This window comes from Centropristis striata, chromosome 17, assembly GCF_030273125.1.
Source record: "Centropristis striata isolate RG_2023a ecotype Rhode Island chromosome 17, C.striata_1.0, whole genome shotgun sequence".
NCBI classification, from domain to species: Eukaryota; Metazoa; Chordata; class Actinopteri; order Perciformes; family Serranidae; genus Centropristis; species Centropristis striata.
The window spans coordinates 16,736,520-16,762,847 of NC_081533.1; the positions used below are offsets into that span (position 1 = coordinate 16,736,520).

Here is a 26,328-nt window from a genome sequence, read left to right on the forward strand (position 1 = left end):
CACTATCATGCTCAATGAAGAATTTTAAATGTTGCAAATGTGAACAAACATAAGAGTTCTATCATTTTATACTATATTTGTATATGGAGTTTACAGCCAGAACTTTAGAGGTATAGGTAAAAAATAAAATAATCCTCATGATTCTCATGAAGCCAGTCTAAGTTCTGTCTGTGAAGATTATAAGGACATACTTTATTAAACTAAATATATTTCACCTTTATATGAATGAACAATATAGCCATAATGAGGCACAATTGATTGTTTTGTGTTAAAAATAATATTTTCTATATTTTTAAACATATTTTTGATTCGCAAATTACTGTGATGCGTCCAGATAAAAAAAGTCATGGTTTCCCCACACTTATATACAATTAACTTTATAAAAAATAAATAATTTGTTTAAAAATGTATAATTTAACATAATATAATCAAACAATGGTTTTTAACAATGTACAAAGAACAAAATCTGAATGAAAATTGATGAGAAAAAAATGGTTAAATGTTACGTTAATAATAGAATTGTTTGCATTAAAATGTGTATTTTTTATAAAATACATTTTGGTGATTCCAGCTACCCTTGAGCATATTTAAGTGCTTGCCAAGGAAAAGAAAGAAAAACTTTAGTTTAAAAAAAAAAAAAAAAAAAAAAAAAAAATGTGTTACGATAATGAATTTTGCTCACAGTGTCTCTAAAAATGTCAGAAAATACCTTAAAATGATTTAAATAGATTATAAATTCATATTAAACAGTGACTTTAGATTGTATTTGTTATAAAGGGTCAAAGAAAATATGTATTCAATGCTCTTGGATGTTTGTTATGAGCTGCACCATGTTCATGAGAATCACCCTATAACCCGAATGATGATATTTTATCCAATACATTTAAAAAAAAAACATCTTTATTTTAAGAGTACGCATGACAGCCATTTAAAAATAGCACATTATCATCCGGTCGTCTTTTATACAAATAATTAGCATAGATATGGACATGATAATAAACACTGTACAACGTACGGAAATACACAAATACCTGCTAACGTCAACATTGTTTGAAAACAAATAAAAACTTGTGGGCCGGGTGATAATTATCAGTGAAAAGTAACTTTCTCCACCATTATCGTTCACAGAGGGCTTACAAATGACTAATGAATTAAGATTTTTTTCCCCTCTAATCCTTTTGTAAAAATCTATAAAAATCAAATCTATTAAATAAAAAAAAAAGTTCTGAAATGTAACACTAAGAGAGCCATTATTAACCTTAAACTGGCCAAACTTCTTAATAACAAATGCCCACATTAAAACTCTTTTCCATCACAAACTGGACTTAAAGGTTTATTACCAATATTATATAAAAGACAGGCTGGACTACATGTATAAATATTAAACATATTGACAAATTATATACAGGTTTGAGGAAATATATTTTAAAAACATTTTCACTCATTTTAGACTGGCAAGATGATATTTTAGTGGAAGGAGACGTCTCACTGAGATAAAGCTTCTTCCAAAGTGTCGACGTCGACCAGCGGCAGGGAGGCCACTTCGAAAAACACCCTGAAAGATAAAAAACCATCCATTCATATTCAGAGGAGATATTAAAGAGAGACACTACAGGCAAAAACACTGTTTTTCATGCACTGGTCAATTTGGGCCATTTTTCTCCCATAACATGTCTTCTTTCAGAAAAGTGGAAAGAAAAGATCCAAAAAACAAACATTAAGATGTTTTTCTTTAACTATATTTTGTAGATTTCTCCCAACTGAAACTTAAAATTAAACTAAAAGTTAGCGTTATATTGCAGCGTGTAGCACCGTGAACCAAGTTTATAATAGTTTTGGATTTTTCATTAGTCTTAGTTTTAATTTCGTTGTGAATTTGTTTTCAAATTCAGTTAGTTTTAATTTATTTTTTGAAAATGCTTAGTTTTAGTGTTCACTTTTATTAGTTTTAGAGTCCGTTTTAAAAAAAAAAAAAAAATTTCTGTATCCAATGGTCAGATTTCTGTCACATGCAAATTAGTGCATATTTAATGAGTTCCTGGCGAATTTGCATATGTAAACATAACATTTCAAAAAACTTGTGATCCAAAAAAAATATTGTCTTAATGTAAATAAGAAACTGGGGAAGTTTCATGGTGATATCTATAAGTTTAAAAAAAAAAAATTTCACCTATAGTGTCTCCATTTAGGTACGCAAGTAAATTTTATTCATAAAGCGCTTTTCACAGGAAAAAAAAAAAAAAAAAAAAAAAAAAAAAAAAAAAAACACAAAGTGCTTTACAAGGTCATAAAAAAAAAAAAAAAAAAAAAAAAAAAAAAATCATACAAGCAAACACAGAAAAACACAATGCTAGAAAACATTAAAGAGCTATTTATTCAAAGGCTCGATCACCCCGAGTATTTAAGCCGCTAATCTACTTTAAACGCCGTTTTTATGACTTACTTGTGCGAGTATTTGTTCCTGATGGCTTTCAGTTTATCGTCTGGAGGAGCTCCGAGCATCTGGTGGAGTTTTCTGACGACGGGCGCCAAATCCGACGTCTGGTAACCAGAGTGGAACTGCAGGATGGGACGCTGCAGCACAACAAGAAATGAGAAAAGAAACACATTTGTATACAAAAATGTCATCATGTTGAATCCTTGAAGCCACACAAACTCTTTGCTCGGCTTTCATTACCCGTCCTCTGCAGATTTCTTTTTACATAAAAATCATCATTTCTAAATTGGAGGCGATTCTGGAGTCAGCCGGGAACAAAATGAAATTACCCGCTGCCCCTTGCACTACTGCTGCCATGAGAACTCATTTGCATGGGAAAACTATTTGCATTTAAATTGAAGGGAGGCGGATCATTCTCTGCTCTTTGTTCACGACTGAAAAATTCTGAACAGTTTCACCTTAAACGGCCCGGCAGAAGCATCAGGAACTGTTCCTTTAGCGCCCCGGGTTTGTGTTCCTACTACACAAATTAAATAATTGCAAACATGCGGCCAATTACACATTTAGCTTCTTTTAAAATGGCCAAAACCTCCATTACACAACCACTGGTGGACGACATCAAAACCCATCCGCCGTTTTGAAGTTAACTGGAACCAGGCCACTCGTTCACAGTTTAAGTGTTTGTGACATGTAACCTAATTCCCACATCCAAAACCGAGAACACAATGTTAAAAATCTGCTGTGTAGGAGTGGATCAACGCCTAAAACTTTGGCAACCGCAACGTTTGTCCTTTGTTAATTATGGACAGCTACCACAGGACATAATATATGTCAATTAATTTTTTTAATGTATTTAATGTAATTTTTTAATATATGTTAATTAATTTAATTAAGGAGTGCACCGATCGATACGTCAAACCGATCTTATCTACCTCCCCAAGGGTCTGAAAATTTAAAGCATTTTCAAGGATTTCAAGCAACCGTACGAACCCTGTTTATTGTTGACCTGCTATCTCCCCCTAAACATCCACTGCCCACAACTTCTCAAAAAAAAAAAAAAAAAAAAAACCCATTTAAGCTGGGAAAGCATTACTGCATTATTTTTAAAACCGGCGCGTTCTTACGTTATTTTTTTATTTATATTATTTATTATATACGTTATTATATTATTATTCTTGAGCTATTTTCGGTCTCTTGGCCAATGAAATGCATCAGAATACATGTGGGAGTGTCGCAATGCATCATGGGACTTTTCCAGAACTGAAATCATGGCTGAAGACGACTATAGCGGAGGGAGCTCAGATATAACAGCTGTAAGCTCTCAAATACTTTTTAAATTTCATTTCTATCTGCTACAGAGGCTGAAAAATCTATTATTTAGTAGGAAGAGTTGACACTTCTGATGAATTAACAGAAAAACTTCAGGTTTTAGGGGGTTATTTTAAAATCGCCCAGAGGTTTTACAGGCATTTTTTTTACAGGCGTTTTAGGCCTAAATGGGTCAAGTGAGCGTACCCATCCTCCCAGGTCTTTGGTGAGCAGCGCCATCAGCAGGCAGGCTGAGGCGAGCCGCGAGCCCCTCTCCACCACCAGCTCCATCTCCATCAGACTCATCTCACAGAAGTATCGGGCCAGCGTCAGCGTGTCCATCCCCGCGTTCACACACTGCAGAGAGAGCACAGAAACACTCAGAGAGACTGGAGAGCTACAGAGCTTCCAGTCGTTCCTTCCTTCTGCAGTAAGACTATACTATTCATCTAGCTCTGCCGGAACCAACATTACTGAAATGCACTAAACCTACGCACGACACTTTGCTATGTTATTAATATTATTACTGTTATTATTATTGTTATATATACTGTTGCTGCCATTACTATTATTACTATATACTGTAATATACTACTATTATTATACCGGCCTTATTTATTATTATTACTATTATTATATATCATATTATTTTACTTATAAAATTAAAATGAAAAATATAAATAAAGTAATTCTATTGTTTATTATCTATTACTACATATTATATATATTATATACTGTACTATTATTATTATTATATACCGTCTAGTCACTATAGCATTGTTGCCATCATGTCACCAGTTTAATTATTACCATCATCTTGCCAACCTACCAACTGATGTTCTTTTTTTAACTTCTTAAGTGTCCTTGTTCTATTCTGTGCTTTGTTTTCTATTGTTGTTTTTATTTATGCTACCTCAGTATTTTATTCTATTGTATTTTATTGTACTTCAATACCGGACTGCTGTGACAACCGAATTTCCCTTCGGGGATGAATAAAGTAATCTATCTATCTATCTATCTATCTATCTCTTTCTGAAGAGCTGGAGATTTTTTAAAGTGCTGTCAAGTAAGCCGTCCACTCCACACACACCTTGGCGTAGCGTCTGAGGAAGCGGTAGGGGATGGGGATGTTGATGTCGAAGGAGAGCGCCTGCAGGATGGTGGCCTCCATCGAGATCAGCTCCTCCCTCTTGTACGCATCGTCACAAATGTAGAGGAAGTCGTCGACGCACGGCGGACTGCGCTCCTGCAGGAGAAGAAAAAACATGAAACAGGAGTCAGGAAAACTAAAAGTCGCTCCTACAAGATTACAGGAGCTCCTTAAAACAGCTATAGGAAGCCTGTATTTTAAAAAAGATTTCCAGGCTCTGAAAGCCTTTATCATCCTATCTAAGTTGTTACTATGGATACAAGCGTGAAAATAAACTTTACAGAATTTATACCCACATCAATCAATCTATATTGACTTTTTTTTTTTTAGCTGTTCATATTTGCATTGATTATTAAAAGGTTTGTAGCTCATTTCAGGTTTACGTCCTCTAAATTAAACGGGATTGCTTCATTTCAAATATTAAAAAATTTTGATTTCATGGGTGATTGTGCGGATGAAACACCAGATAGTGTATTTAAAAAAACCCCACAAATAAGACGCAATTCTCAAGGAGGATAATGACATTTAAATGTATTCCTAACTTTGAAAACCTAACAGTTAGAAATAAGCATTCTCCAAACTGAACTTTAACAAACTAGGGAAAAAAGGCCATTTAAAAAAGAAACCTTTAGTTACTAATCTGAGTTAATCAGAGTCCAGTTGAATACTTGGGAAAACCATTTTATTATAGTTGGTACGTTAGTCCTTTTAGTAACCTGGACTTTATATGCTTAGACTATTATTTAATTTTAATTGCACACTGTGCGTCTTTACCTCAAACTTGGAGGCTATGAGCATGGTGGTGGAGCCGACGAGCTGCAGCATCTCTCTGTGGACGGGAGTCTTGGCGAGGAAGTGGTCGGCCATCTTTACGGCCAGGTACAAGGTCTCATGGTACAGCTCAAAGTTCTCCTGAAGAAACATGCATATGGGTCAATGACGTGATCTCACCCAGTGTCAGTTGGTGTAACCAGTATTTTTCCCCCCATAAAAATCTGATTATATACAGGGGGAAAAAAGTGAATTAAAATGAGAAAAAATACAATCCACATTTACATTTCAACACTATGGTTTCCAACAAATTTTACATAATTTGTCAAAACTTTAGAAAAAAAAAGGGTTGTATTTAGAATATGTTCCACTCAATATTGACAAAATGTGTAAATAGAAATACTAAAAAAAAAAAAAATAAATTGTTTTTTAAAAAAGTAATTATATGTAGACGTCCACTTAAATACAATGTAGGTGGATGAAGTATTTAATATTTATATTTTTTTGTGGCTACACCATTTGACATCTTGCCAACCCTTATTTGTCACTGACACAGTCAACACGCTGCAGTACGGCATGAGCTTTAACCCTCTGAACCCTTTGCATTTCTTTGAAAGTTCCCCCCAAAAACCCTGTTTATCATAGAAAAAAGAAACTGTATAAATGGGCATCATCGTTGAAATTTGATTTCAGCAGTGCTGAGCAGTAGCACAGTGCTAATAGGCTAACAGTTAGCTCTGTAGCAGTACAGTGTGTACGTGCTGCAGCAGTAGACGTTCACTTAGCGATCTCCGTACAATTAGCCTGTTAAAACATAAAATTCTGCTCCCCAGTGACACTCTGAAGCTATGATTGATTCTTCTGAGACAAACAGTCACGTGACAAATATTCACTGTAAATCTGTTTACACAGATCTGAGAGGAGAGGACAGGAGAGGCTGTAAAAATGAAAATAGTTCAATATGCATAATATGAGGAGACTTATGAATATTGTAAAAAAAAAAATATATGTATATGACACTTGTGGGCACTTGGGAAAGTATTTTACATATAAATTCTATTTCATTCCAATTTTTAAAATGTATTTATCAGAGAAATTCAACTTTGTTCTTATCTTTTAAAATGATTTATATCATAACTGTTATTTTGCACAAAAGACAATTTTCAGTTGTTCCCACTTCTAGCCGTGATTGTTCCGATTCCATAGAGCTGCAATACTTTTATATTACAGTGAAATACAAGGACACAGTGAGTAAAATATAAAAAGAGCCAAAGACACCCTGAAACTGCTTGTTGGGGTTCAGAGGGTTAACAGACATACACAGGCAAATTAGTTTTGCTGTAATTTAATTTCCAGCTGAGCAGCAACATCAGCGTCCTCTTGAGTTGTGTAATTACATGCTTGAAATTCAAAGTTCGCTTGAACCCCCTGGAGTTTAAATTAGCAATGATTTTACTTTAAGTTGACTAATGTGATAACGCTTTAAATACAGCAACAGTCTGCAAGGAAACACTCACCTGCACCTCCACCAGCCAGTCGATCAGGATGGCCCTCATCTCTGGGTTGAGGCTGGGCTGCTTGGGCATGTAGTCACACAGGACAAACTTCTCCTGAAGACGGAAACAGAAAGATGACCTTTGGGTTAAAATGGATTGAAGTAAAAAAAAAAAAAAAAAAAAAAATCTGACTGAAATTTTATTTGCGCTACAGCCAAGTCACGTGCAGTGTTTGAAACATATTCCAGGTTACTTGACACCTGCTTAAGAAATACTAATGCATAATAATTCAGCACCAATTACATTTAAATGCTCAACCAATACTGTTTTACCGGAGACACACACACACACACACACACACACACACACACACACACACACACACACACACACACACACACACACACACACACACACACACACACACACACACACACACACACACACACACACACACACACACACACACACACACACACACACACACACACACACACACACACACACACACACACACACACACACACACACACACACACACACACACACACACACACACACACACACACACACACACACACACACACACACACACACACACACACACACACACACACACACACACACACACACACACACACACACACACACACACACACACCTCCAGGGATTTAAAAAAACAAAAAAACAATGGGTGCAAATTTCTATTGTGTTTTGTCTTATTAAATAAAAAATAAAAAAACAGAACAAGCAACAAACACCACAATTAAATTGCTAATAGGCTAAAAGAGCTCAGTAGCAGTACAGTGTGTATGTGCTAACAGGCTAACAGTTAGCTCTGTAGCAGTACAGTGTGTATGTGCTGCTGCTGCAGGTGTTCACTTAGCGATCCCTGTTTGTTTACAACAAGCACCGGACACTGAATTAACCAGCATCGCTTACTGTGCACAATCACTATGTTAATGATCAGCTGAGACGCTGTGCATAATTGGCCATGCTGGTTTGTTTATGATCAGCTGAGACGCTGTGCATAATTAGCCATGCTGGTTTTGTTTTACATCAGTTGAGTCTCCTGTGTTTAATATGTCGCGTTTGTGGTCGCGGTCGAAACTGTGACAGTCGAAAACAGAGTCTCTAAATCCCTCTGGGGCCTTTTTGTAATGAAGAAACAAGTGAGCGGACATTTGAGGGGGCGTGGCCTGAGACCTTCCCAGCGGCCACACTTCCTCCTAAAGGAAACACGGCAATAATGATCTTAGGGCGCTTTCACACCTATCTCGTTTGGTCCGGACTTTCGGACTTTTCAGTTTGATCCGAACCCAAATTCCAGGTGTGAAAGGTGCCGCGGACCACGGTCCGGACTAAAGGACCAAAGTTTGGTCCGACCAAAAGAGGTGGTCTCGGTCCGGACCAAACGAACCAAGGTCCGAACCTTTTGCAGTGTGAAAAAAACTTTTTTTTTTTTATAGTTCGGACCTTCGTATCAATGACAGGAAGTTTTCTTCTTCTTCTGCTCTCGAATTACGGTACTTGCGAATACCAAGCACTCTCACATAATGCTCATTAAGCTGGTGCTGCTGGTTGCAAAAGACCAGCAAAAGTATTTGTTGCGGCGATCTGCCTGGAGGTGCAGCTGCGTGTGTGTGACAGCGGCCGTGCTGGTGCATGCGCGCTACGGCGTGTGCGTTGCTCCGCGGCGCCTCAGCAGGTGAGCACAATCACTAATCAGCAGCAAGGTAAACATTTAATTGTGCGCACAACGGAGCTGAGGACAGCAGCAGAAACCTTCACTGCCACAAGACTGAAATAACGCATGGGAAAAGGACTCATACGGAGTAAAAGGTGTCTCGCTGGATTCATTTTGTGTAAACACGTTAAGAAAGTAACACTGACGTCAGATGCCGGCCGATGTCACTTATTCCTTTTGCAGTGTGAAACCAAAACCAACAGGACCAAATGTATACAATGTAACAGAACACGGACCTTGGTCCGGACCTTAGTTCTGACTTTCAGGTGTGAAAACGCCCTTAAGTGGCCTCTGTGAACTCCAAATGACGGAAATCTGTCGTAGCGACGGAGAACTTTAATCCATGCGTTAAAAATGGGCCTTTTCAGAAACCACATAGGGAGAAAGGCCGTTTCAAATCCTGGAAACACCTCAAACTCTTTTAGACTGTATTAACAGCTTTGGTTTTTGCTCACCTCTCTCCGTTTAAGGTAGTCAAAGATCTCCTTTGCGTACTCCGGACACATGTAACAGTCCTCAGAGTTCTCCGAGTCAATGTCAAACTCCTCTGGGATCTGCAGGGATGGAGATAAAAAGTAAGCGTAAAGGGGTGATTCTCATGAAGCCAGTACAAGTTATGTCTTTAAAAGATTATAAGGACATACTTTAAACTAAATACATTTCACTTTTATATGAATGAACAATGTAGCCATAATGAGGCACAATTCATTGTTTTGTGTTAAAACAATATTTTCAAAACATATTTTTGATTCACAAATTCATTACTGTAATGTGTCCAGATAAAAATGTCATGGTTTCCCCACACTTATATACAATAAAAAAACTAATTTACTTACAGATATACATTTGTTTAAAAATGTATAATTTAACAGAATATAATCAGACATTATGGTTTTTAACCATAAAGAACAAAATCTGAATGAAAGTTGATGAGAAAAAAAATGGTTAAATGTTACAGTAATGATAGAATTGTTTGCATTAAAATACATGTAAATTTTAATAAAATACATTTTGGTGATACCAGCTACCTTTGAGCATATTTAAGTGCTTGAGGAAAAAAAAGAAAAAACTTTCGTTGTTTTTCTATTTAACTTTAATTTATCTTTTTTGGTCATTTTGTGTCTTTTTTCGACGTCAAGAAGTCGTGCTCCAGCGCTTTCGTGGATGTGTTACGGTAATGAACTTTGCTCACATCTTCTCTAAAAATGTCAGAAAATACCTTAAAACTGATTTAAATATATTATACATTCATATTAAACAGTGACTTTAGATTGTTTATGTTATGAAGGGTCAAAGAAAATATGTATTCAATGCTCTTGGATTTTTACTATGAGCTGCACCATGTTCATGAGAATCACCCAAAAGGAGTAAAAGAGGAGAAAATACACCTTTCCAGAACATTTCAACAGGTCAGAAGCTTCTTACGTGTGGTTTCTGAAGGTGTGCTGGCACTTGATGGGCAGCAGGGGGCGCAGCAGCTGCCAGCTCATCTACTGGAGCTGCTGCATCCTTCTGCACCTCCTCTTCCTCCTCCTCAGGCTGTATTTTCTCCACAGGAGTCCCCTCGGAGCTGGTCGAAGAGCTGCAGAGAGGTTGTAAAATAATGAACCTACTGCTAAGGAGAAAGATTTTAAATCCATGCAGACTTTAGAGAAAAGCAAAGGCTGTGTTACTTTTTCACATTTGCTTGACTCTTTGCAGACACTGAAGTGGCGCTCGTTTTCCTCGTCTGCTTCTTTGCTGCGTCCTTTTTCCTGCCTGGAATGCTGATCTGAACCTTATGAGCCTGTGAACATGTCAAAGTGGGATTAGGAAGGAAAACCACAGTAGTTTACAGTCAGTGGCACAAGATGAGCAGTGATATTAAGGATCAGTGGCCTAAAATGTCCTTGTGAAACAGTGTAGAAAGTACAAAAACAGACCAATGTCCCAGAGCTGGAATACCGTATTTCCTCAAATAGTAGCCGGGGCTTCTATTAATGAAAAAAATCAGTTTGGGACCCGGCTAATAATAGGGGCAGGCTATTATTTGAAGGAGGCTTTTATTAAAAAAAACAAAATCACAGCACTTTTTAGAGTGTTTTACACGGCGCATTGTAGCCAGTTACCTGGATGTCGGCCATATTGGAAGTACTCGGATGTTAACAAACAATGAACAGCACGCTGAATGTTCATTTGAAGCAGGATTTAAAATGTCTAAACTACTAAAAAGCCCAGAAGAACGTGTGTAAACGGCTCGACTTTACAGAGAATTACTAGGACAGCGGGAGAAACAACCATATTTACCTACAGTACTAACTCGTGTGGCCAAACTTCTAAATACAGGTGTTGTGTTGAAATCTGTTACCGTCAAATGATGTTTCCTGAATGGTGTTCTCCATAGCATCACCTCCACGGTTAGAGTTAGGATTTAAGTTTAAGGTTAGTCCTTGTAGAGAGAACTGTTTGGGGTTCAGGTAAACTTGGGCTCATGTTAACCCTTAATAGGGCACTTATTGAAATACTTGCAAATTCCAAATTTCAACCCTAGAGAATATTGGAGGATATTACATACTGCCAGAATATGTAAAAAAAAAAAAAAAAAAAAAAAAAAACATATGAAAATAATATTTTGAGAAAAGCTTTTACGAGAATAAAGTGGCAAATCTACAAGAAAAAAGTCGCAGATTTAAGATTTAAAGTGGGGAAAAAGCTACTTATTTCTCCCAGATTCACCACTTTAAATCTCATAAATCTGCACATTTTTTTAATCTAGTACATTTGCAACTTTTTTCTCAAAATATTACCTGAAGTTACCAAATATAGTTCTTTGTCCAATAAAGGGTTAAGCAACTTAAAGGAGGACTGGTTGGGGTCAGGGGTCAGGTTGGTGCAGGTTAAGGTAAGGGGGACACATATCGACGGGGGAACAGACTTTGACATAACACCGGTAAGACACCCGGCTTATAAAAGAGGCCGGCTTTTATTTACTAAAAAATGTTTTTACACCCGGTTACTAAATGAGGCCGGTCATTAATAGGGACCCGGCTTTAAATTGAGGAAATACGGTATCCTGATTTTGGTACGAGTGCGTCACTGCCTCAAACTGCACTGATCAGCCGCCAGAACAGCTGCTGTGAAGCCAACAAGGTGGCGAACAAACACGGAGCTCGTTTGACACCCGGGTGAGGCAGCAGAGTGCATCGAGTCACACCACAGTGGAGAACTACCAGCTACACCAGAAACACAACACAGGGATGCAACGTGTCACTCACTCAAACACACAAACACATGACAGCTTAGGCCTTAGGGTTGTCAAAAGTATCGATGCTAAAACATATCCGGATACGATACTCATTTTCAAAAGCATCGATAAAAAATTGTTCCAATCGTTATTGTATTTATTTGTTTTTTTGCACTACCTCAGACCTGAAGCTTGTTATCATGGTTGCAGTTTCTTTTTGCACAACTGTTTTTTATTATAAATATTTAACCTGTGGTTATGTTAAGTTTTACATGTTGCATTTCTTTTTAATAAGAATATTTCTGTTAAATTTGAGTCTTTGTTTTTATCCTTGTGGTATCAAAAATGGTATAGAGCATCGAATATTTTATTGGTGTATTGGTATAGTTGAAAAATGTTATATCGTGACAACCCTAGCAGGCCTCTGCGATTAGTGATCACGATAAATTTCAGGTTAGCTACGGTGATCAGCTGTCATATTTTAAGGTTCATATGCTTTGAGTGGTCAAATTCAAGCACTTTCAAGGTCCATTTTTAAGCTTTTCCAGGACCTTACAACAGTTATAAGTTGCATGTTTTAGATGAGTTACATGACATGCTAAAATGGGTAATTTCACTCAACCACAACAGCGATGGTTTTACATTTTTAACAACCAAAAGTACAGTTTGAAAAGTTATTCAAAAAACTGAAAATTTTGCCCAAAAGACAGTGGTGTCAAACTGAAGTGTCCTCTCAAACTGGATGAGAGAGAATGGTTCCACTTACGGTTCGGAGGCTGCTGTCGCTCTTGGGCGGACACTCTGCCTGTCGTTAAGAGGGACGAGCACTTGAGACAAATACCATCCAGAACTCATTTTGCATTCAGACAGCAGCTCATCGGACATTCCCACTTTGAGGAGGACAACTTTGTCAGAATTGTGCAGCAAAGAGCTCTGCTGCATGCTGACGATTGTGAAAGCTACATACAGTACAGGCCAAAAGTTTGGACACACCTTCTCATTCAATGCGTTTCCTTTATTTACATTGTAAATTAATCAAAACTATTAATGAACACATGTGGAATTATGTACTTAACAAAAAAGTGTGAAATAACTGAAAACATGTCTTACATTCTAGCAAGCAAAGGGTGGCTACTTTGAGGAATCTAAAATACAAGACATGTTTTCAGTTATTTCACACTTTTTTTGTTAAGTACATAATTCCAGATGTGTTCATTCATAGTTTTGATGCCTTTAATGAGAATCTACAATGTAAATAGTCATGAAAATAAAGAAAACGCATTGAATGAGAAGGTGTGTCCAAACCTTTGGCCTGTACTGAATCTGTAAAAAAAAAAAAAAAAGGTACTTTCCAGGTCCTCTGGCTAAAATTCAAAACCTTTAAAGTCTCTTTATATATTGATATGACAGCAGCATAGCATCTCCAGCTACTGTGGGTTTGAAAACCCACATTTAAAAACAGATTTATTTTGAAATTTAAGGTTTTTTTTAGGATGCATTTGTGTGCATTATCAAGCCAAATGTGTTAAAAAAGGACAAAGTTATAAACATCTCAGGGTTGACCAAAGGACTCTTAGACTCCATAATGCCTGAACTGTTCTATGCATCACCGTGGCTTTGGTATAAACAAATGCAGCATATTTGCCACTGATAGATGGTATGTAAAAAGCTCAGACATGTACTTTAGAGCAGCTATTCTCAACCTTGGGGTCGGGACCCCAATTGGGGTCGCGAGATGATTTCTGGGGGTCGCCAAATCATTTTGGAAGTCAGCTCTGTGTTAAAGTGTTCATGTGTTTTAGTCTTTTTGGTCACTTAATGTCTTTTTTTGGTCATTGTGTCATTTTGTGTCTTTTTTGGTCATTTTGTTTCCTTTATTTGGTCTTTGTTTCTTTTTTGGGTGATCTGAACTGTGCGTGTGAGATTGTGTTCAGTGAGTGGGGGTCACGGACAAAATGCATGTTAAATTGGGGGTCGCGACTCAAAAAGGTTGAGAACTACTGCTTTAGAGCACTTGTTGAATTGCTCCACTTCCCAGAACACAACCAATAAGCCAATATTGATATTAATTATTATGTTCAGGTCTACAGCACACAAAGAGTCTGTAGCCTAGAAGCTTAATCGAACTCATTGATCTTGCACAGGGATGGGCAACTTAAATGCTGCAGGGGGCCACAGTTTTTCATGTTCACTACCACAGGGTCACATATAGGACCGTGCACTTAACCAGATATGAAGAAACTGCAATTTTAAATATGTTTACAGTGCAGTAACTTAACATATTTCATGCTCAAATGCATGCATAACAGTATAAATAGGAATACAAAAGGTTTGAAGCAAATAAATAACCACTTACTGTGATTTCTTTTTTTCAGTGCAAGAACAGCAGACCAACATTAATTGCAAGAAGTAATTTTGTGCATTTTTACACTGCACTTTGAAGATTTCATGCTGAAATGCATGTAGTTGTACTGAGGGCCACTTCAAGTGAGGGTGCGGGCCGTATGCGGCCCCCTGGCCTCCAGTTGCCCATCCCTGATCTAGCTTTAAACCTGAATCAGAGTTTCTCTCCACCAAAACCACAAACCTGCAAGACTAGACTCACATTAGTGATGTCGATGAAGGCAGTCCTCTTCTTCGGGGCTCCATGGGGAGGAGAGGACGACCTCTTCACGTGTGGGCCTTCATCCTGCAACACAAAAAAACAAGGAAAACTGAATGCATTGACTACCCAAAAAAAAATGATGTTGCTTGCATACAAGCACACGTCTCCTAACGGTGTCCTCTAGGTGTCATGCATCTTCCAGGAGCTGCTGCTGCACCAATGTCTGCTTAGTTTACAGCCTCGCCTCTGCAAAGAAGTTGGTTATTTTGGCAAGCATATTTTACCTGGTTCTCACTGGTCGAGGCACTCAGCTTGGGTATCTTGCTCCCAGCGGTGACGGCGGATTTCTTCCCCCTTGGTACGGGCATGGTGGCTCCTTTATCCTCCGACAACAAACTCTGCAGCCGCTTCCCCCCGATCTGCTAAATGCATGAAAATGGCGGGTCGGTTTTTTAAAAATAAAATAAGATAGCTTGTTACTGATGGTTTACGGTTGATTAGCTAAGCTAGCTGAAGATAAGATGTAAAACAAGGTAGCTAAACTAGCCTTTCCGTCGTTGTATTTACCGGATGCGGCTTCCACAAGTGAACCAGGTTCTGCATTTAAAATACCGAGCTAAAAACCGCACAAAATATTATTTTGTCTTACCGTGTCTTGCAGTTCCCACTCGTTAGATTCAGTCGCTTAGTTTAGGAGCGATAAACACCGCAAACAGCGTCTTTAACGGTTGTAAATAGTCCAGGTTTGCTTTGTTGCTTCGTCGCCGAGTGTTCAAACAACAGTGTTTCAGCTGTGGACTCAAATATGATGCGCCTCCCTCTGATTGGCTGGAATTTGAGCAGGCGGACCAATCAGAGAGTCGCTAAGGATGCCGTTGCCAAGGAGCGTTGGTTTTGTATAAACGGCTCCGCCCGGTGCATTTATTAACTGTAAAAGCAGTAGTCGCAACAAATTAACTGATTATATACGAACATTTTTATGTTATATTTATTATATTATGTTGTAGAATTGAGAGAGTAAAGAAAAATCTATATAAATTTTGATTTTTATAAATAACCCCTCCCACCTTGCTTTCTTGGTTTCAAAATCCAACGAACCCTGGAGGAGGAGCATGTTCAAACATTGCAACAATTTGCAGCAGTTTAAACGGTAGGGATTTCATAGATGTTTTCCTTCAACTGATGGTGATTATTTCAGGCCAGATTTACACGTGACATAGATTATTTACATAGCAGACAGGACCACGTTTCTTTACACGCATACCATAAATTTATATGCTTGTTTACATTCAGTATTTTCCACTTTTATCTTTTTAAGTATATTTGAATTCACCATGTCAAGATAAGATGAGATAGTTTAATTTGCATTTACACATTTAAAAAATAAGGCATTATATACATAGATAAACATAGAAACATTTTAGATACATTACATATAATACTTGCATGGCTGCTATTGAACGTCATTAATATTGCACATAGAGGTTTTTCTGAGTATATTTTGGGTATTGCACATTAGTAAATATGGATTGTTGTTTGTTGTAATATAACCAATAAATAATATATATATGTATATATATATATATATATATATATATATATATATATATACATATCTTTTTTTTATTTAAATATAGGCCTATATTTTATTAATTGGTTATATTACAACAAACAACAAAATAATAATAACAAATAACAAATCACAAAATACACTAAGGAAAACCCCTATATATATATATATATATATATATATATATATATATATATATATATATATATATATATATATATATATATATATATACATATATATATATATATATATAGGGGTAAGACACAAAATCATTTAAAAAAGACAAAATGACCCAAAAAAAAGTAATTAAAGGGACCTTCCACACACAACATGGTAAAGTGCCATTCATATAAAACTCACATTAAACGTTCATATCAAGGTGAGGGCCACAATTGGCCCGTGGGCCGCAAGTTTGAGACCCATGGTTTATACCCTCCGTGGTTTTGGCTTATCTTATTCAGGGTCATGGGAGGGTTGGAGCTAATAGCCAAGTGACATTGCCAAACAAGCACAGGGCTGACAGAGAAGGATATATATCTCTCTTAAATGTTTTATTGTTTTTTATTTTCCCCCGGTAATGCAGTTATACAAGATGGAGATGACCCTTAAAATCTACTTAAGAGATCATGAGGAGCATGAGCTTACTGAACCGAGGAAGTATTTTATGAGCTTGTGCTGAAAGAACACAGTGGGCCTATTAGGGAAGAACAACATAAAGTTACTGCAGCAACAGTTTGCATAATAGAGGCTCGTAACATCACATTTGTGCACCCAGAGGGCAGGTTCAGTGAGGATACCGAAGGGAAGCTGGCGGCTCACATCCATCCAGCTGCCAGCAGTTTGGGAAACTGTTCTTTGATTTTTGTCTGAATGACGGGGATCGAGGCCATAAAGCATATCTCTGTCTTGTTGAATAAATCTTAGAAAACCTCATTTTAATTGTCATGTCACTTGAGGAGCACTACCAATGCCATATAGACGTACGTCATCTCTGAATACACCCTTTAAATGCTCTATCAAGCCTCATTAAATTCCAAAAACGAACAAACAATCCTTGGTTTTACTTCCAGCACAAATTAACAGGTTCAACCAAAACCAAGTCCCTGGGCCCAATCCAGTTTGGATATCCAGCCCAGTTTCGCTCTATTTGATACTCTTAACAACACAGCTTAAAGGCCTTCAGTTCATGCACTGCAATTTGGGATCTAATGAAGTCTCTATAGAGAGATATCATCTCACAACACTGCTTTTATTTCCTCTCCCCTCCCTGCTGTCCTCATCCAAGACAAAAACGCTTTCACATGAAAGAAGTTTCTATCCAGATTGCATCTCCATCAGAGCCACAAGGCATACTACTATAATTCACAGGGTTTAGTTGTAGCTATGAAGAAATCTACGTGGGTTGGGTTTGGTCACGAAATTAAAGGGGTATTGCATTACTGAAAATCACACACACATGACCTGTTTGTAAGATAAATTGTTCTGTTGTGCAGCAATCTGAAGTAAAACTACAAAAGTATTTACTGGATGCATACTGCATTCATCTTGACTCTTAACCCTTTGATGCACAACATGGGTCTAAAGTGACCCGATATGTACATTTACATTTACATTTAGTCATTTAGCAGACACTTTTATCCAAAGCGACTTACAGGAAGTATGTATTGTATGTTTTTATGTTCTATATATTTACAATAAATTATTTTCATCATTCAGTATTCCAGGTTTTCCTCAATTAGTTTGTTTTTGATCATCATACATCCTAATGTATGTTTTCCTTTATTATTTTTTCGATAAAATCCCATTTTGTGGGACTACTCTTCTAATGCACAACATTGGTGAAAAATTACCCGTATCCATTTTTTGGCTAAGTAGCTTGCTAAGCTAACTACTTATCTAACTTCTTGGCTAAGTAGCTTGCTAAGCTAACTACTTAGCTAACTTCTTGGCTAAGTAGCTTGATAAGCTAACTACTTAGCTAACTTAGCTAACCTGCTCCTTGCATGGTGTGTTCACTTGTGTGTAAAAAGGATGGGTGCAGAGGTTGAATTTCCCCATTGTGGGATTAATCTTCTTCTTCTTCTTCTTCTTCTTCTTCTTCTTCTTCTAAATTCTTGGCTAAGTAGCTTGCTAAGTTAACTACTTCGCTAACTTCTTGGCTAAGTAGTTAGCTTAGCAAGCTACTTAGCCAAGTAGTTAGCTATGTAATAATACAAAAACGTCTTTATAAAGTATGAGAGGCAAAATGGAAATAATGATCTGCTGTTATCAAAACAAAAATACATAAAGAAAAATTGGAATATTCAATCATAAAATAAGTTGATATCAAAAGATAGAGCACAGAAACACAACATAAACATAACATGGGGAATGAATGCAAGTCATGTTTTTTACCCATTTTGTGCATTAGAAGGGGTGTCAATATCTTGTGCATCAAAGGGTTAAACAAACAAATAAAAAGAATAAAACAGGCTAAATGCATTTCTATATATGCAAGTTTACATATTCGTCATTTGCTCTTTCTGTCAGGAAGGTAGACTGCTGCAGATAACACGCGCACACACACACACACACACACACACACACACACTACCCCTCTACACACACAGGAAGTGGGTGAAACTCATTTGTCAAACCATTTCCGTGTTAACTCATTTACACCAGAGACACCAAACAACGAAGCATCGTCCCTGTTAAATGGTGAGTTTCTTATATCTTGTTTTAATGTTTTGGGGGGAGCTTTTACTTTTACGTAACTGGCTTTAATCTTTTCCAACTGGTCTCTTCTGTGTCTTGCCAGGCATTAAAGTAAATCAAGAGGTGCCCTTTTAATCTGCCAAACTTCATTAATCTTAACTTTTATGAAGTTGAGCAGATCTTCTGGTCTCCTTTTGTAGTGCAGAATCTCCGGTATTATCCTTCCAGTTTTTCTTCTGCTTAACTTCTTATGTTTATAATAAAAAATTAAAAAATAGGCTATCAGCAAATGTGGATTCTAAAAGGCCCCAAAAAAGTTCCTTGCAGAAGGCCATCTCTTTTTCATTAAATTCACTTAAACTGGTGAGGAAGAAACACAGTGAAGGTCAGTTGAGGCATTGCATTTCCAATAATATTTTGCAGGGCGCTGAATGGCCTTTGTGCAGATTAACTATGGAGTTTTGGGCTATTTTGTCCATTTTTTAATCCTTTTCATCCTGCCTGTATACACCACTTAAAAATGTTTAAATGCCATGTTGGTATTATTTTTTTTCAGCACAACCTCACCTATATGACCTGATAATAATTTATGTTTTTATTCTGACTGACTGGATCAACATTTGGAACCAAAAAGAAACAAAGAACAACCAACATTCATTTTGTGTCTTTTTTAGTCATTTTGTGTCTTTTGTGGTCATTTTGTGTATTTTTTTGGTCATTTTGTATTTTTTTGTGTCTTTTTTATCTTTTTGTGTCTTTTGTTGTGTCTTTTTTTTTTTTTTTTTTTTGGCTATTTTGTGTCTTTTTTTTAGTCATTTTGTGTCTTTTTTTGGTCATTTGTGTCTTTTTGTGTCTTTTTTGTCTTTTTGTGTCATTTTGTGTCTTTTAGTCATTTTGTGTCTTTTTGTGTCTTTTTTGTCTTTTTGTGTCATTTTGTGTCATTTTGTTTCTTTTTTTAGTCATTTTGTGTCTTTTTTGTCATTTGTGTCTTTTTTGGTCATTTTGTGTCTTTTTTAGTCATTTTGTCTTTTTGTGTATTTTTTATTCATTTTGTGTCCCTTTTGGTCATTTTGTGTCTTTTTTAGTCCTTTAGTCCAACATAAAATGTAATTTTGAACCTTTTTTTTAACTTTCAAAACACTATCATTCCCAATAAAGAATTGTAATGTTGCAAATGTGAACAAAGGTATCAAATCTAACATATAAGAGGGTTACATCCAGTTCTATCATTTTATACTAAATATATTTGAGCTTGTCTCCAGTTTTACTTGGTATATCATCATCAAACTGAAACTGGCCTCATGGAGTTTACAGCCAGAACTTTAGAGGTAAATTTACAGTAGGGCTCCACGCTGCCTTGTTTTCTAGTCTGGATGTCATGAAGAAGTCTGGATTTGGAGCTTTTGGAGACTCCAGAGGGTTAAACTGAGACTGTAGGTAAGACAATGTTTAAACAGTGTTGTGTAACACTAACACACAGGAAGCCGACCAAGTAGCATCCTCATCTCACAAACATTAGTCTGCCCATCAGGATGTCCAAGTCAGACTGCCAAAAGAAAACATTCTTTGTTTTAGCTGTAATTTGTTCCACATCTGCGCTTAATTCTCCGTCTTGTCCTCCTTTCCCCTCTTTAACTAGTGGTGATTTGCCAGTTGTGGTGGCTAAGAGAATAATTGCAGGATAATGCTGTGGCACATTGTGTGTAGTTTGTAACTCTCACGCAGAGAGAGGACAATCATTTGGAAAAGTTACCTCTGGTGCTTTGGCTCAATGAAGACTTTATTCTGATCAGCATTATGAACCAAATGATCCTGTCATCCAACTCTGGTTTTTATTCTAGTGGGGCTCTATTTTATTTGTGTCTTGTGTGTTAAGAGTAACAATTTTGGTCATTTTGTGTCTTTTTTATTCATTTTGTGTCTTTTTTTATTCATTTTGTGTCTTTTTGTGTCTTTTTTATTCATTTTGTGTCTTCTTTTGTCATTTTGTGTCTTTTTGTGTCTTTTGTAATCATTTTGTGTCTTTTTTTTTAGTAATTTTGTGTCTTTCTGTGTCTTTTTTATTCATTTTGTGTCCTTTTTGGTCATGATGAAGAAGCCATGATTTGGCTGAAGAAGGAGCTTAGAGAAGAAACAGAAACTCTCTGAGTATGCACGTTTTCAGAAAGACACCATGACCACATAGAGTTTGTTCAGACAACTGCTTCGAATCTGAATTTGTTAACAAAATAAATCGTCATTTTGATAAGAGTTCATCATATTCTGATATCCCCCCAAACTGGGACCTGAAATCCTCATGATATAAAATACAATTAGGATTTTATTCTCATGATTCCATTCAATTTGCGATTTGTTTTTTCACTGTACTGAAGGTGACGCCATTGTGAGGCAGGGTTCGACATAACTACATTTTAAAATTCTTTAAAACTAAAAGCTTCATGGTATAAACCATGGGTCTCAAACTCGCGGCCCGCGGGCCAATTGCGGCCCTCGTGACGATATTTTGTGGCCCCCACCTTGATATGAAAGTTTAATGTGAGTTTTATATGAATGGCACTTTAACGTGTTGTGTGTGGAAGGTCCCTTTAATTACTATTTTTGGTAATTTTGTGTATTTTTTTGTAATTTTGTGTCTTTTTTTTAGTAATTTTGTGTCTTTTTTTGTTGTTGTAATTTTTCGTCTTTTTTGGTCATTTTGATACTGCCTCCAGCGGCCCCCAGGTAATTTGAGTTTGACACCCCTGGTATAAAGTGTAATATAATGGCTTTTCATTTTGAAGGTATGTGCTACACTAAGGTCATATTGCCAATTTTAATTAACTTTTTTAAAGTATAATGACAATAGTTCACAAGTAAACTGGGAATAAACTGAGCCACTAGATGAAGGAAGCAGAAGGGTACTTGACAACAACAGCTTGAGTTTGTCAGATGTGCACCTGAATTATAAGTTTTTAAGTTTTCCAAGGGTGTCAAAAATGCATTCACAGACTAAAACTATTTAAGGGCCATGTGTAGAGTCAATGTGCCATTGGACCGCCCAATTGTGACATCACAATTGAATTACTTTTTAGTCTGAACACGGGTACAAGGGGTGAGGTTTTGCACATTTTAAAGTCCTCAAACATGTGTTGGTAAAACAATTAACAAACAAAATTCAACATGGGTGATGGAAAATTTGGCGGAATAGTAAAATGTTGTTAAAAATGAGAGCAATGATTCTACCAAATTCCATGTACATCAAAGGAACTTTATCCTGACATGGCAACCGTTTGGGGGCGCTATGGAGCCAATGGGCCACATCCATGTGCAATCCATAGACTGTATATAAAAAAGGTCCAATCACTACGGAAATGAGTCATTTAGCCAGGTTTGAGCATGCCCTAATAATATAAATCTGTAATTAATAGGACTTGATTCTGGAATTCACTCAATGTTTGGGTAAATAGTCTGAAAAAATGGGTCTCAAACTCAAATTACCTGGGGGCCGCTGGAGGCAGTATCAAAATGACCAAAAAAGAAACAAAATGACCCAAAAAAGACACAAAATGACCAAAAAAGACACAAAATGACAGAAAAAAACTAAATTACAAAAAAGACACAAAATGACCAAAAAAAGACACAAAATTACCAAAATAAGACAAAGAATTACCAAAAAAGACACAAGATTATTAAAAAAAGACACAAAATGACCCAAAAGACACAAAATTCTTTAAAAAAGACACAAAATTACAAAATAGACACAAAATTACCAACAAAGACACAGAATTATTTAAAAAAGACACAGAATTATTAAAAAAGACAAAAATGTTTTTAAAAAGACAGAAAATTACCAAAAAAAGACAGAAAATTACCAACAAAAGTAATTAAAGGGACCTTCCACACACAACACGGTAAAGTGCCATTCATATAAAACTCACATTAAACTTTCATATCAAGGTGGGGGCCACAAAATATCGTCACGAGGGCCGCAATTGGCGAGTGTGAGACCCATGGTCTGTTTGACAATTTCAATAAAAAAATTGTTTAAAAAAAACATAACTCTGTATTCAATTCTGAAAACATGCCCTGGAGAGCAATAACTCTCTGAGTTTGCATGTTTGCATGTTACTAACAGCTGTTTGCACAAACAAATTTGTAGGCTTAGTGTGAAAACCAACAGTCTGTCCAAAGCTTTTGACCATCTAAACCGTGCTAAAATGAATACAGATGTCTTTCAAAATAAACAACAAAACACATTTATCAACTGGAGATTGCAATTGTTAACCACAGCTCTATCTCCATTAACCCTCTGGAGTCTCCAAAAGCTCCAAATCCAGACTTCTTCATCACATCCAGACTAGAAAACAAAGCAGCGTGGAGCCCTACTGTAAATTTACCTCTAAAGTTCTGGCTGTAAACTCCATGAGGCCAGTTTCAGTTTGAAGATGATATACCAAGTAAAACTGGAGACAAGCTCAAATATATTTAGTATAAAATGATAGAACTGGATGTTACCCTCTTATGTTATATTTGACACCTTTGTTCACATTTGCAACATTTAAAATTCTTTATTGAGCATGATAGTGTTTTGAAATAAAAAAAAGTTCAAAATCACATTTTATGTTGGACTAAAGGACTAAAAAAAGACGCAAAATGACTAAAAAAAGACACAAAATGACCAAAAAATGACACAAAAAGACACAACATGACAAAAAAAAGGCACAAAATGACTTAAAAAAAGACACAAAATGACCAAAAAAGACACAAAAAGACACAACATGACTAAGTTAACTACATAAATCAATACAAAGTGAGTTTAGAGAAAATGTCAGGTTTCTGCTGTGGACGCCAGCACAGTTCTTTGTGCTAATCTAATAATCGAGTACTTCCTGTTTGACAGCTCATATGGTAACAGACTGTGGTTGAGGCCTCAATCTTACTTTCCATCAGATGTTTCAGAGGGGACTTCCTGCTCAGTGTGTTACTGTTTTCTTCCTCTTTTTAACCCTCTGGAGTCCATCTATTTATTGAAAATACACGTTTTATTTACAGTAATAACTTTATTTATATATGATATGTAGGCAAGCTGAGAAAGCCTTATTTCAAGAAAAAAGTAGCAAATTTACTAGATTAAAGTGGCAAATATACAAGAAAAAAGTTGCAGATTTGAGAGATTTAAAGTGGCAAATTTGCGCAAAAAAAGTCACAGATTTACGAGAAAAAACTGGGGGAAAAAGCAAATTTTTTCTCGCAGACTCATCACTTTAACATCAGTCCTGATCACCTTTTTTTTTTTGTTTCTCACATTATAAAATTCCTTAAATGTGTAGCTTATTGGGTTATTTTCCAATCTCAAACAGCCGAGGAGTTGAGGAATATTCGTAGAGCAGAGACTAAAAGGGAAATGAAGCACCATTCAGGGGAAATATTTATGTCTTGTCTGGCTTTAACTGGATGTTGGCAAGCAATGTTCTAACAAAAATACAAAAAAGAACTAATTATAGGAATGAGGCAGCGGTTCAAACCATCTTTGGACTCTTCTCTGGGCCTGGGCCTTGTACTGGCCTTCACCAGAAAAGAGACCAGGAAAGGCAATGTTTCCTTTTCCTTTTACTAAAATTATTGCTTTTATCCTCACAGGATCCAATGCAGACAGCGAGTGCAGATCCAGAGCCCACTCTAGAAAGCCTCGAGAGACGCCAACCAAACATTTGGGTTCTTGAGGAGTTTGCCCAAAATATGGCCGAGAACATAACCCAGTCGTTTCTAAGCCAAATGGAAATGGTGGAACCTGAGGTGGACTGCAGATTTAATGAGAACCAGGAGATGTTAGCTGAAGAGTTAGCTGAAGAGTTAGCCTCAGCAGTGGTCGAGGATGCTCTGAGGGAAGTGTGTGGAGGCCAAAGTGTTGAAGATCAACCAAAGGGTTCAAGAGCAGCTTGGGTAAAGAAGGATGGACTTATGGGCATCCAGACGTCCAAGCACACAAAGCCCTGCCCCTTCCCTCTGTCCCAGTCAGGGTTCCCCATCGTGGGATCCCTCGACTACCCCGACGCCCCGCCCACCACGCCTCTCCTCCCCGAGCTCGAGAGGAGCAGACACAGTTTTGCCAGGAAGCTTAAAGGAGGCTTGGCGACGGTTTTCCTGCCTTCACCTCCTCCGCCGACCCCAAAAGACAAAGACAACGACTTGGACGAAGCCACCAACGACCCCCAGGTGGAGCTAATGGAGCATCTCATGCACTCGCTGTCCACACATGATTCGGCAAGAGACTATTTTGCAGTAGGAGCCAATATGGAGGCTTTTGCAGAGGCTCTTTCCTGTGACATCATCGACTGGGTCTTGAGTGACAGGAAACAGACGGCCGACGATAGCGATCTTCATCTACTGGCCCACAAGCTGGCAGAAACTATCATCACCTCCTCGCTTGTTGAAGCTAAAATGCTTGACTAGTATCTCAATAACACAAAATGACTAAAAAAAGACACAAAATGACTAAAAAAGACACAAAATGACAAAAAAAAGACACAAAATGACCAAAAAAGACACAAAATGAGATGACAGATTGACAAAATAAAACCCACAGAAGACACAAAATGACAAAAAAGACACAAAATAACTAAAAAAATAAGCAAAATGACTAAAAAAAGACACAAAATGACCAAAAAAGACACAAAACAACCAAAAAAGACACAAAATGAGACGACAGAATGACAAAAAAAACCACAGTAGACACAACATTTCAAAAAAGACACAAAATGAACAAAAGAGACACAAAATGAGACGACAGAATGACAAAAAAACCCACAGAAGACACAAAATGACACAAAAAGACACAAATGACCAAAAAAAAGACACAAAATGACTAAAAAAAGACATAAAAAAAGACACAAAATTACTAAAAAAAGACACAAAATGACAAAAAAAAGACACAAAATGACAAAAAAAGACACAAAATGAGACAACAGAATGACAAAAAAAGACACAAAATCACTAAAACAGAGGATGGAGTTAATGGAGCATCTCATGCCGACGATAGCGATCTTCATCTGGCCCACAAGCTGGCAGAAACTATCATGACCTCCTCGCTTGTTGAAGCTAAAATGCTCGACTAGGATCTCAATCTGATCCTGTTTTTGAGGACATGTGGACAAAGCAGACAAAAATAGCGACATCAATCCACATGTTGCCCTGAGGCTGACTGCTATGACCTGACATTCCCATTGAAATGTGGTTTAATAGATGATCTAATAGAGTTTATTTCCCCAATAAAGCTCTGTTAAAAGCTTGTCCAGATGAAGACTTTGATTCTGAAATGTTACAGATTTATTGGAAAACTGAC

General features: G+C 36.9%; 2 protein-coding genes across 4 annotated transcripts; one reads left to right on the forward strand and one right to left on the reverse strand.

Annotated features, from left to right (window-relative positions):
- Positions 1-878: 878 nt before the first annotated feature.
- Positions 879-15,525, reverse strand: ccnb3 (cyclin B3). Of its 3 annotated transcripts, none has more exons than XM_059355598.1 (13): positions 15,387-15,525; positions 15,022-15,159; positions 14,738-14,821; positions 12,899-12,937; positions 10,583-10,695; positions 10,335-10,491; positions 9,365-9,463; positions 7,184-7,276; positions 5,670-5,807; positions 4,836-4,991; positions 3,953-4,102; positions 2,444-2,574; positions 879-1,555 (listed from the first exon to the last, which is right to left on the reverse strand). In XM_059355598.1, exons 2-13 carry the CDS (start codon positions 15,103-15,105, stop codon positions 1,486-1,488), a joined length of 1,314 nt encoding a protein of 437 aa, XP_059211581.1. In that variant the 5' UTR covers positions 15,106-15,159; positions 15,387-15,525; the 3' UTR covers positions 879-1,485. The 3 variants fall into 3 exon arrangements, with proteins under 3 accessions (XP_059211581.1, XP_059211582.1, XP_059211583.1); XM_059355599.1 differs by having other exon boundaries at positions 15,022-15,156; positions 15,387-15,517; XM_059355600.1 differs by lacking the exon at positions 12,899-12,937.
- A 140-nt stretch (positions 15,526-15,665) lies between these two features.
- On the forward strand, positions 15,666-25,648 carry si:dkey-171c9.3 (uncharacterized). Its single transcript, XM_059355407.1, has 2 exons — positions 15,666-15,887; positions 24,627-25,648. Exon 2 carries the CDS (start codon positions 24,633-24,635, stop codon positions 25,437-25,439), a length of 807 nt encoding a protein of 268 aa, XP_059211390.1. The 5' UTR covers positions 15,666-15,887; positions 24,627-24,632; the 3' UTR covers positions 25,440-25,648.
- Positions 25,649-26,328: the final 680 nt, after the last annotated feature.

Coding starts and splice junctions, on each gene's coding strand:
- si:dkey-171c9.3 (XM_059355407.1), top strand. CDS start 24,633: ATGCAGACAGCGAGTGCAGATCCAGAGCCCACTCTAGAAAGCCTCGAG.
- ccnb3 (XM_059355598.1), bottom strand. CDS start 15,105: ATGCCCGTACCAAGGGGGAAGAAATCCGCCGTCACCGCTGGGAGCAAG. Junction 12,938..14,737: donor CCTTCATCGACATCACTAAT/GTGAGTCTAGTC, acceptor TCTTAACGACAG/GCAGAGTGTCCGCCCAAGAG. Junction 2,575..3,952: donor CCAAAGACCTGGGAGGATGG/GTACGCTCACTT, acceptor GTTGTGCTGCAG/CGTCCCATCCTGCAGTTCCA.